General features: G+C 49.9%; 1 protein-coding gene across 1 annotated transcript; it reads right to left on the reverse strand.

The window, feature by feature from the left end:
• Positions 1–228: 228 nt before the first annotated feature.
• On the reverse strand, positions 229–10,370 carry LOC144678416 (uncharacterized). Its single transcript, XM_078538207.1, has 3 exons — positions 10,261–10,370; positions 4,447–4,623; positions 229–763 (listed from the first exon to the last, which is right to left on the reverse strand). The coding sequence occupies exons 1-3, from the start codon at positions 10,355–10,357 to the stop codon at positions 351–353; spliced, it is 687 nt and encodes a 228-aa protein (XP_078394333.1). The 5' UTR covers positions 10,358–10,370; the 3' UTR covers positions 229–350.
• Positions 10,371–11,937: the final 1,567 nt, after the last annotated feature.

The following is an 11,937-nucleotide window of genomic DNA, read 5'->3' on the forward strand; positions in this document are numbered from 1 at the left end:
TCGTGCAGTCTTGTCAATACTTGTGCCTCTCCATTAATACTGCCCCTCGCTGTGTAGGAGGTACATCCTATTCACACAAACTCACCCATTATAGACAATGGAGCGTGCTCATCAGTTCAGGGTTACAGACAGAGAAGTATTAAGCTGGGAGGAGGTGGCTGTAGGCTCTTGGGAGCGTGAGGCTACCTGCTGAAGCTGTAAATGAAACCTGTTCTTTGGCACCGGACTGGCTGCCATTTCTTGTTATTTATTGATCAACTTCTCTTAATACAAGAATTGGTAAATGCCAGTGGATTCATTTAAAACTAATCAAAGAGGGAGAGGACGCAGATTCTGGAGAAGCTCCCGCCCTAGAATCCTTTCAGCTGCCGCGGAAGGTACTCCGCTGTTGGGTTGATCCGCTGGCTCGACTTGGAGATGCGCATACAGCGGGCACCTTCCTGAGAGTCTGGCAGTGTCCTGGCCAGACACGGATTCAGCCTAGAGGCCGAGGCAGGTCTCTTAAAGCTGCGAGCGGGTTTGGCAGCTGTGGGCGGTCTTGGCATGATGGTGAAGAGATTGGCTGGTTTCTTGGCGCCCCTGGGCGGGTGATTGGGAGTCAGAGGGCATGTGGGCTTGGCCTGCCCTTCCTGGGGTGAACTGCTGCCGGGGCAGACCTGCCTAGCGGCCGCCAGTTTGAGTTTCAGCTTGCTCGCGTTCGAATCACAGATAATAAAAACTTTCTTCCCCTTTGGGCTTCTTGTCACGGGATCATTTCCTCCTCCTACAGGGACAAAAATCTTTTTGTAACGGAAGCAAATCAGTATGCCCCTTTCATTCAGTTTAAGACATCCACTCCCCTCCACCGCTGACACACAGTAGCAGCAGTGTGTGTACCATCTACAAGATGCACTGCAGGAATTCACCAAGGCTCCCACAACCACTACCATCTAGAAGGACAAGGGCAGCAGATAGATGGGAACACCACCACCTGGAAGTTCCCCGCCAAGCCACTCACCACCCTGACTTGGAAATATATCGCCGTTCCTTCACTGTCGCTGGGACAAAATCCTGGAACTCCCTCCCTAACAGTACTGTGGGTGTACCCACACCACATGGACTGCAGCGGTTCAAGAAGGCAGCTCACCACCACCTTCTCAAGGGCAATTAGGAATGGGCTATAAATGCTGGCCCAGCCAACGAAGCCCACATCCCAAAGGACAATTAAAGCAAATGATGGCCCCGGTTACAGAGAGAGGTGATGATGTTCTGGCTCTTGGCACTCTGCTAATAAAAGGCAGTCATTCCCATATTGGGTTTGCAATATTTGCCATTATTTTGGGGAAGCAAAGGTGAGGTGGGGGGTGGAGGAGAGTCTGAGCCAAGTTGGGTGTTTCCATTTCGGAGGAGGTGGTGTGGAGCCATTCTGAACCGTCCATGTCCACCTCAGCAGCAGCGCACTGGGAGCAAGTTACTTTGAGGCCTCAAACTAGGGGCATCAGCATCTTTCCAAGCTCCTGTCTGCTTACTGGCACAATATTAATCCTGTGACTTATTCCTGACACCCCTTATAATGTAAAGCTTCCACACGTGATCAAGGCTGACACTCCAGTGCAGTACTGAGTTAGTGCTGCAGTGTTGGCGGTGCCACCTTCCAGATTGAGGCCCAAGCTGCCCTATTAGATGGACATTAAAACTTGCTGTGACACTAATGTGAAGTTGAGCAGGTCAGTTTTCCTCATTGTTGTTCATGCGAGCTTGCTGAGTGCAAATTGGCTCACGCGCGTTCCCTAATTACCAAAGTTCTTCATTACTGGTAAGTCGCTTTGGCCCATTCTGAGGTCATTAAAGCTTGGTGAAAATAAACTGGGTAGGAGGTAATGTCGGGCAGTAGGAGTGGTATTGGATATTGATCTGAGCGGCCTGCAGTGTATCGGCTTGCAGAGGTGTTCGAGGGCTGGCCCATGTTCTTGGTTCTCGGTTCACAGCTCTTAACTGTGCCGCTGTAGGGGTCGTGGAGGCCTGATGCTTCCAGTGCAAGAGGGAATTCCCCTTGGCAGCTCTACCACCCAACCAATGACTCTCTCGTTGGACCAGATGGTGGTGATTGAAGTCCAGAAGAATCCAAAAAAGGGGAGTAATTTACATTCTGATAAATACTCTGTTATACCCTCGGTGGTGGAATTTCCACTGTTCTGGGGGTTGTCAGACAGAGGCTGTTTGACCCAGCTCTTTGTCGCACTCCCTCGCCCTAACCCCATATCCCTGCAAACAATTTTCCCTTCAAATATTAATCAAATTCACTTTTGACAATTACCATTGAATCTGCCTCCAGGCAGATCCCATCCGACAGTGAATTCAACAACTCTCTTGTTATTAAAAAAAAAAATTCTTCCTATCCTGAAAGGGGGGGGTGGGATTAACTGGATAGCTCTCTCTAAAACAGCCAGCACAGGCACGATGGGCCGAATGGCTTTCCTCTGTGCTGTTATGCTTCAATAACCTCCCTCCCAAATCTTTTGCTGTTTACGTTAAATCTTCTACAAGAAAATCAGAGAAGTGTGGTATTAATCTGCACTTGTTGCTGTTAATTACTGCACTCGAAGGCAGTTACAATATTAGCCTCCTCCCCACTCTGTTCCACCAGTAGTTTCTCTGCTGAAGGTACTGGCTCACTACAGGGCACTGTCAGAGGCCTCACTCGTGCTGTAGTGTCTCACCCAAGGGCCCACTCATTGTCTGCCGCTTTGTGTTGGTCAGGGAGCTTGACAGGGTAGATACTGAGAGGATGTTTCCCCTCACACGGGTATCTAGAACCAGGAGGTACAGTTTCAAAATAAGGGGTCTCCCATTTAAGACAGAAATGAGGAGGAACTTCCTCCTGCAGAGGGTGGTTAGTCTTTGGAATTCTCTTCCACAGAGAGCGGTGGAGGCTGGGTCATTGAATATATTCAAGGCTGAGTTAGACAGGTTTTTGATTAACAAGGGAGTCGAGGCTTCTGGGGGGCAGACAGGAGAGTGGAGTTAAGGCCACAATCAGATCAGCCACAATCTTATTGACTGGCAGAGCAGGCTCAAGGGGCCAAATGGCCTGCTACTCCTCCTATTTCTTATGTTCTCATCCTGTCTGCACCCGATGTCCATTTGCACGTACACTGGATTCAGACTGAGATCAGGAGCTCTACAAGCGAGTAACTCTGCCAGCCACTCTGCTATCGGGAGACCAAGACTGCCTTCCAGCTTCTCATTATTCAGGGATGGCTGCTGGGAACGATTAAATAGCTGGTACGTGGTAAAAGTGATCGTGAAGCTCAGAGATTCTCTGAGAACAAAGCTGACCCCAATTCCCAAAACTCTACTGGTGGTTTGTCCTAACTAGCACCAAGTCCCGTTCACCCGCCACCCTGTGTTCACTGACCTACACTAGCTCTCGATTTGGCAACGCCTCGATTTCTAAAAGCTTTTATCCTATTCAAACGGGCCTCCATAGCCCAGAAAGGAAATAATGAGCCAGGTGACCAAACCTTTGTTTTAAAAAGGTAGATTTTCAGGAGCATCTTAAAGGAGAAAAGAGAGGTTTCGGGATTCCAGAGCTCAGAGCCTTAGCAGCTGAAGATACAGCCGCCAATGATAACGCAGTTAAAATTGGGGGTGCTTGAGGCCATAATTAGGGGAGCACAGATGTCTCAACAACAATTTATATTTATATGGCACCTCTAATGCCATGAAATGTCCCAAGGGGCTTCACAGAAACATTATAAAACAAAATACAACACTGCGTTACATAAGGAGATATTAGGTCAAGTCAAAAGCTTGGTCAAAGAGGTAGGTTTTAAGGAGAGTCTTAAAGGAGGAAGGTGAGGGAGAGAGGCGTAGGGAGGGAATTTCAGAGCTTGGGGCCTAGGCTAATGAAGGCACAGCCACCAATAGTGGAGGGATTAAAATCGGGGATGCTCAAGAGACCCGAATTAGAGGAGCACAGATGTCTCACAGGATTGTTAGAGGGATTTGAAAACAAGGACAAGAATTTTAAAATCAAGACGTTGCTTAACCGGGAGCCAATGTAGGTCAGTGAGCACAGGGGTGATAGGGGAATGGGACCGGGTGCGAGTTAACAGACAGCAGAATTTTTGTTGACCTCAGGTTTACGGAGGGTAGGATGTGGGAGAGCAGTCAGGAGCGCGTTGGAATAGTCAAGTCCAGAGGTAACAAGGGCATAGGTGAGGGTTTTGGCAGCGGATGAGCTGCGACAAGTGAAGTCAGGCAATGTTACGGAGGTGGAAATAGGCGGTTTTGAGGGAAGCATTGCTGGGCAGATTACAGAGATGGAGAAGAGCGAGGCCATGGAGGGACTAGAAACAGTAGGATGAGAATTTTAGATTGGAGGCGTTGCCAGATGTGGGTCATTGGGCGCAGAGGCAAGCCGGCTTCAGTTGAGCATCAAGAGTAGAGAGCGAACGTGCAAACCTTTGGCAGTTGTTTCTTTGTGTTGCTCCTTCTCCGAGGAAGCGTCCATGAAGACTCTGACCTTCTGGAAGAGGAAGGATGCGGCCGGCAGCATCCAGGGATGTGTGCGGATCTCACTCAGTGCAAGACGGGCTGACGGGTTCCACTGTAGCATCTTACCGATCAGATCTTGGCAGGCTTTGTCAATCAATTCAGAAAGGAAACACTTTTAGAAACATCAATAAATAATAAGTCTTTGATTGGGAAGGTGGTGGTGGCATAGTGGTAATGTCACTGGACTAGTAATTGGGCCCATGCTCTGAGCACAAGGGTTCAAATCCCACCAGGGCAGCTGGTGAAATTTAAATTCAATTGACAAACCTGGAATCGAAAACTCATCTCAGTAATGCTGATGGTGACCATGAAATGATTGTTGTAAAAACCCCATCTGGTTCACTAATGCCCTTTAGGGAAGGAAATCTGCCATCCTTATCTGGTCTGGCCTACATGTGACTCCAGACCCACAGCAACATGGTTGGCTCTGAAGTGGCCTTCAGTTCAAAGGCAATTAGGAGTGGTCAAAAGTACTGGCCTTGCCGGTTATGCCCACATCTCAGCCGTGTTAACTTTATTTGTTAGCACAGCATCTTCTTCAGTCAGTGGTAGGAGAGAGCAAACTGGGATGTACTTACAGATTCATTCAGTACAAATTGACGTACATTATCCAAGATCTCAGCTTAGACTGTGTCTGGAGCACTGTATCCAGTTTGATCCTTTCACGTGGTGGGTTGGAGCAGAGCGCTTTCAGAATGTTCCCTCACTTAAAGATCCTCAGTTACTCATGTAGACTCAAGGTCTATTAGACCAGCTTAGATATGACCTGACAGAGGTCCATAAAATAATGGTAAAGCTGGATTGCTATTGACAGATTATTCCAGTTTGGGGGAGAACCAGGTAACATGCATCGAAACTATGCAGAAGCATGAAGCATTCCTCTCTCCTCACCGTCCAAGGGCCCAAACACTCCTTTCAAGTGAAGCAGCATTTCACTTGCATTTCCCCTAACTTAGTCTACTGCATTCGTTGCTCCCAATGCGGTCTCCTCTACATTGGAGAGACCAAACGCAAACTGGGCGACCGTTTTGCGGAACACCTGCGGTCTGTCCGCAAGAAAGACCCAAACCTCCCTGTCGCTTGCCATTTTAACACTCCACCCTGTTCTCTTGCCCACATGTCTGTCCTTGGCTTGCTGCATTGTTCCAGTGAAGCCCAACGCAAACTGGAGGAACAGCACCTCATCTTCCGACTAGGCACTTTACAGCCTTCTGGGCTGAATATTGAATTCAACAACTTTAGATCTTAAACTCCCCCTCCCCCCATCCCCACCCCGTTTCTTTCCCCCCCCCACCCGCCTTTTTTTTCAATAATTTATATAGATTCTTCTTTCCCCACCTATTTCCATTATTTTTAAATCTAAAACTAAAACCTTTAGTCTTTCCACCCCACCCCCACTAGAGCTGTACTTTGAATATCCTGTCTTGCATTCTTAATTAGCACTTTTCTCAGACAAAGACCACCACCTTCAACACCTCTTTGACCCTTTTGTCTCTGACATCTTTTGATTATCTGCTCACACCACACCCTCAATGTGTCTCTTCCCCCCCACCCACCTTAAACCAATTTATATTTCTCCCTTGTTGAAACTATGCTTCAGTTCTGCTGAAGGGCCATGAGGGCTCGAAACGTTGACTGATTTCTTCTCCGCCGATGCTGCCAGACTTGCTGAGTTTTTCCAGGTAATTCTGTTTTTATTTTGTTTCAGAAGCATGAATAGATGTTAGTGATTTTCCAGAGAGGATCTCTGGAAGTGCGTCGAATCTCTGTTTTGAAGAGGGAGCTGGATTGATTCCAGAGTGGAGCTAAGATCACATCGTAGACAAAGTCACCATCTTTACAGATCACACTCAGTCCATGGAGGAGTTGTGGCCCTTGAGTCAGAAACTCAAGGTTCAAGCCCCACCCAGGTCTTGTCAGCCACAGAAGATGTTCACAATATGGTTCAAGACACATTGAAATTCACCCCACACTTTCCCATTGTTCCCCAAAGGGGGGGAAAAAATGTGTATGAAGATACGAGACAAACACATTTGGTTCAGGAAATTTCCTGTTCTGGGTTTTGAGGGGATTTTTCCACCCGGTTTTTCTCTTCTTTTAACTTCTCTCATGAGGAAAAGTTGGGGAGTCCTCGCAATTCAGAAGAGGGCCAGCCTTCTGGGGCCTCCAGTTTGCTTTACTATCAGCCGCTGGAGAGAGAGTGACGGTTGGGGGAGGGGGTGAATGAAGGAAATCGGGTTAATTGTTGGTACAGAAATAGGATCTTGTTGAAAAGAGAGTCTCGTTGCTGAAGCATTTCATCATCAGGACAAGCACAAGAAATGCCAAACTTCAAACATGTCAACTGCGCTTCTTCCACAGAAAGAGTCGTGGAAATTTGGAACTCACCCTGGACGGTGTGGATGCTGGGATGCTGTTGAGTTAGGGTATCAGAATATGGAGCAAAAGTGGGTAAATAGGGTTGAGATACAGATCAGCCACGATTGATTAAAATGACAGAAGAGACTCGAGGGCCTGAATGGCCTCCTCCTGTTCCTATGTTAAGACCATATGACATAGGAGCAGAAATTAGGCCAATTGGCCCATCGAGTCTGCTCCGCCATTCAATCATGGCTGATAAGTTTCTCTACCCCATTCTCCCGCCTTCTCCCCGTAACCTTTGATCCCCTTAGCAATCAAGAACCTATCTATCTCCGTCTTAAATACACTCAATGACCTGGCTTCCACAGCCTTCTGTGGCAATGAATTCCATAGATGTTGACAGGTACTGTGTCTACCACGAGCGGTCTAGTCACTGGGGAGCAGTGTGAGCAGACCGTCTCACCAAGGAGGTAAATACTTTCAATTCGCCCTAGTTATTTACTTCTAGACTGGTAACTTCAGTGATGGTTTGTCTCTAATAATCCACAGGAGACTCGGTGAGTCATGGGCAGCTCAGGTCACAGATGCCCTGTTCAACACGTTGCTGACTACAGTACAGCAACAGGTGAGGCTGGCAGAGCTTTGGGTTGTCCAGGGTACAGAGAGCCATGGCCACAAAATCCCACACACTGCCAAACAGCAGCTTCTTAAGCATTCAAAAGACCTGAAGGAATGTCATCTTTGATCGTATCTTTGTCTTCCATCCATGGTAGACTGGGTATTCTGCACCTTCATTCCCACCTCGTAATCTTCCTCTAGGACAGACTCCTTCACATCTTGCTGCATCTGCTGCTGGTCTGTGGTCCAAATCTGAGCCTCCCACGCCCGTTAGTTATCAGTGGGGTGGTCCTTGCAATGGGGGAGACCATAGGGTGAAGACAGTGGTAAAGTGGTAATGTCACTAGACTAAGTAATGCAGAGGCCCAGGCTAATGCTCTGGGTCAAGGGTTCAAATGGCAACTGGTGGAATTTAAATTCAGTTAATAAACTCTGGAATATAAAGCTAGTGGGTGACCATGACAACTATCGTTGACTAATGTAAAAATGTCCTAATATCCTTTATGTAGAGTAAAGGGTTACGATCAGGGGCACCTGATACTGATGTAACTATGGTGCAACATCACATGATTAAGTAACTGAGATCTAGTGGGAAGCAGAAATACAACCTTGTCTTGAAATGTACACAGATCTGTAGATAAACAAGAATGTTTTTTTACGAATAACAGCCCATGGTAGCATTCTTAGGCTAACAGGCAAACCCTAAAGAAACCAAAACCCAAAACAAAACACTTTAGTGAAGGAAACCAGTCGAGCTCATCTTTCATTTAGACCTGCGTGCAGCAACGTACAATCACACCCAGCAACGTACAATCACACCCAGCAACGTACAATCACACCCAGCAACGTACAATCACACCCAGCAACGCACAATCACACCCAACAACGTACCATCACACCCAACAACGTACCATCACACCCAGCAACGTACCATCACACCCAACAACGTACAATCACACCCAGCAACTTACAATCACACCCAGCAACGTACCATCACACCCAGCAACGTACCATCACACCCAACAACGTACAATCACACCCAGCAACTTACAATCACACCCAGCAACGTACAATCACACCCAACAACGTACCATCACACCCAACAACGTACCATCACACCCAACAATGTACCATCACACCCAGCAACGTACCATCACACCCAACAACGTACAATCACACCCAGCAACTTACAATCACACCCAGCAACATACGATCACACCCAACAACGTACCATCACACCCAACAACGTACCATCACACCCAGCAACGTACCATCACACCCAGCAACGTACCATCACACCCAGCAACGTACAATCACACCCAGCAACGTACAATCACACCCAGCAACGTACAATCACACCCAACAACGTACAATCACACCCAGCAACGTACAATCACACCCAGCAACGTACCATCACACCCAGCAACGTACCATCACACCCAGCAACGTACAATCACACCCAGCAACGTACAATCACACCCAGCAACGTACAATCACACCCAGCAACGTACAATCACACCCAGCAACGTGCCATCACACCCAACAACGTACAATCACACCCAGCAACGTACAATCACACCCAGCAACGTACCATCACACCCAGCAACGTACAATCACACCCAGCAACGTACAATCACACCCAGCAACGTACAATCACACCCAGCAACGTACAATCACACCCAGCAACGTACCATCACACCCAGCAACGTACAATCACACCCAGCAACGTACAATCACACCCAGCAACGTACAATCACACCCAGGGACCCGTTCTCTGCAAACAGGAGGAATATGTTCAAGCCTTGCACCTTTTTTTGTATTATCTGAGAGCTTGGGGAGCCCATAGTTTGCCATTGCATTCTCCATGGCAATGCCTCGGCCAATCAGAGTCGACTTGCCAACCAATCAGCAGCCTTTTCTCCTGTAGCGTGTATTATTGTGATTGTTTGAAATTTGGCATTCTTGTGTTTGTCCTGATGAGTGCAAGATGAAAAGATTCGACAGCATGTCTCTCTTTTCAGTGATATTCAAGTTCTGTACTAACAAGCGACTGTTTATACTTAAAAAGATAATAAACCATCCACAGGGGAATATCAGACCCCTAGGGTATAGGGCGACTGGGACGTGCTCTGGCCAATTGTTCACATTGCTTGAACCACGGCCGCATTAACATTGGGTCAGCAGCTCCGGAGGGTAAAATCCCAACTGGTTCACAAATGTCCTTTAGGGAGCAAAAACTGCCACCCTTACCTGATCTGTTATATATGTGACTCCAGACCAACGCCATTTAGCCGCCCTCTGAAGTGGCCCAGTAAGCTACTCGATGAAGGGCAATTAGGGATGGGCAATAATTGCTGGCATTTCCAGCAATGCCCACACCCTGAGATTGAATTATGTGGACTGGTCACAGTCTAATGACAGCTTCCTGCCTCTACAGGCAGCGCAGCAGCACCACCACTGGTAGGAGTCTGTAATTACACCGTGACGCGTTCACATAGACAATTTCCATTCAAAATGCAAAGGAATTAATAGTAAGGAGGGAATCAATTAAATCACTAACCCCCACCTCCCCTGGGAATCTCCCTGTGAATGATGTTTCTACCAAAAGTTACCGCAATAGAGAGGGAGAATTAACCCCCACTCCCCCCCACCCTTTAGCTGGAACTCCCCATTGGGCAATGCCACGAGAGACTGATTGGTCCATTTAAAACAATCAAAGGGTTTAAGCAGGGAGGTAGTTACCTGTTGACAAACGCTCATGGTAAAGTACGCCACATTTTATCTCCTCCAGCAGTTTACCAGGTTGGAATTCGGTGAATGGAAGTTTTCCAGTAACCATTGCGTATAGGACAACACCCCTGGGGGAGGGGGAAGAGAGAGAACAATACATAAACTGATCACACTGTCATGGCAGAGGGCAGAAACACTTCAGTGTGGGACAGGAGAGTTTTCAACCATTCGACAGCCAATTCTGCGGGTGACAAGGTCAAGGGGAAACCAGAAGCTACAGATGTTGTAGAGAGAGAGAGAGAGAGAGAGCGAGGACAGTGGAACATCAGGGATTAAGGAACAATTAAGTTGGGATGTGTTTCTCTGCTCTTACATGCTCCATATGTCTGCGTGTTCTCCCTTGTACCTCTGGCCTTGGAGGATCTCTGGTGCCGTGTATGGCATCGAGCCACAGAAGGTGCTCATCAGACTGTTCTTCCTGCATCTGGTGGCCAAGCCGAAATCTGAGGAGTGACAACCGGAAAACCATTACCCACAGGGTCAGGCGGGTTGGTGGGGAGGGGGGGACAGGATCAGGCGGGTTGGTGGTGGGGAGGGGGAGACAGGATCAGGCAGGTTGGTGGGGAGGGGGGTACAGAGTCAGGCGGGTTGGTGGGCAGGGGGGGACAGAGTCAGGCGGGTTGGTGGGGAGGGGGGGACAGAGTTGGGCGGGTTGGTGGGGAGGGGGGGACAGAGTCAGGCGGGTTGGTGGGGAGGGGGGGACAGAGTTGGGCGGGTTGGTGGGGAGTGGGGGACAGAGTCAGGCAGGTTGGTGGGGAGGGGGGACAGAGTTGGGCGGGTTGGTGGGGAGGGGGGACAGAGTCAGGCAGGTTGGTGGGGAGGGGGGACAGAGTTGGGCGGGTTGGTGGGGAGGGGGGGACAGAGTCAGGCAGGTTGGTGGGGAGGGGGGACAGAGTTGGGCGGGTTGGTGGGGAGGGGGGGACAGAGTCAGGCAGGTTGGTGGGGAGGGGGGACAGAGTTGGGCGGGTTGGTGGGGAGTGGGGGACAGAGTCAGGCGGGTTGGTGGGGAGGGGGGGACAGAGTTGGGCGGGTTGGTGGGGAGGGGGGCACAGAGTCAGGCAGGTTGGTGGGGAGGGGGGACAGAGTTGGGCGGGTTGGTGGGGAGGGGGGCACAGAGTCAGGCAGGTTGGTGGGGAGGGGGGACAGAGTTGGGCGGGTTGGTGGGGAGGGGGGCACAGAGTCAGGCAGGTTGGTGGGGAGGCGGGGACAGAGTCAGGCGGGTTGGTGGGGAGGGGGGACAGAGTCAGGCAGGTTGGTGGGGAGGGGGGACAGAGTTGGGCGGGTTGGTGGGGAGGCGGGGACAGAGTCAGGCGGGTTGGTGGGGAGGGGGAGACAGGATCAGGCAGGTTAGTGTGGAGGGGGGGGACAGGATCAGGCGGGTTGGTGGGGAGGGGGGGGACAGGATCAGGCGGGTTGGTGGGGAGGGGGGGACAGGATCAGGCGGGTTGGTGGGGAGGGGGGCACAGGATCAGGCGGGTTAGTGTGGAGGGGGGGGACAGGATCAGGCGGGTTGGTGGGGAGGGGGGGACAGGATCAGGCGGGTTGGTGGGGAGGGGGGGACAGGATCAGGCGGGTTGGTGGGGAGGGGGGGACAGGATCAGGCGGGTTGGTGGGGAGGGGGGCACAGGA

The sequence above is a fragment of the Cetorhinus maximus genome, unplaced genomic scaffold (genome assembly GCF_964194155.1).
Source record: "Cetorhinus maximus unplaced genomic scaffold, sCetMax3.hap1.1 HAP1_SCAFFOLD_4231, whole genome shotgun sequence".
Classification (NCBI taxonomy): Eukaryota; Metazoa; Chordata; class Chondrichthyes; order Lamniformes; family Cetorhinidae; genus Cetorhinus; species Cetorhinus maximus.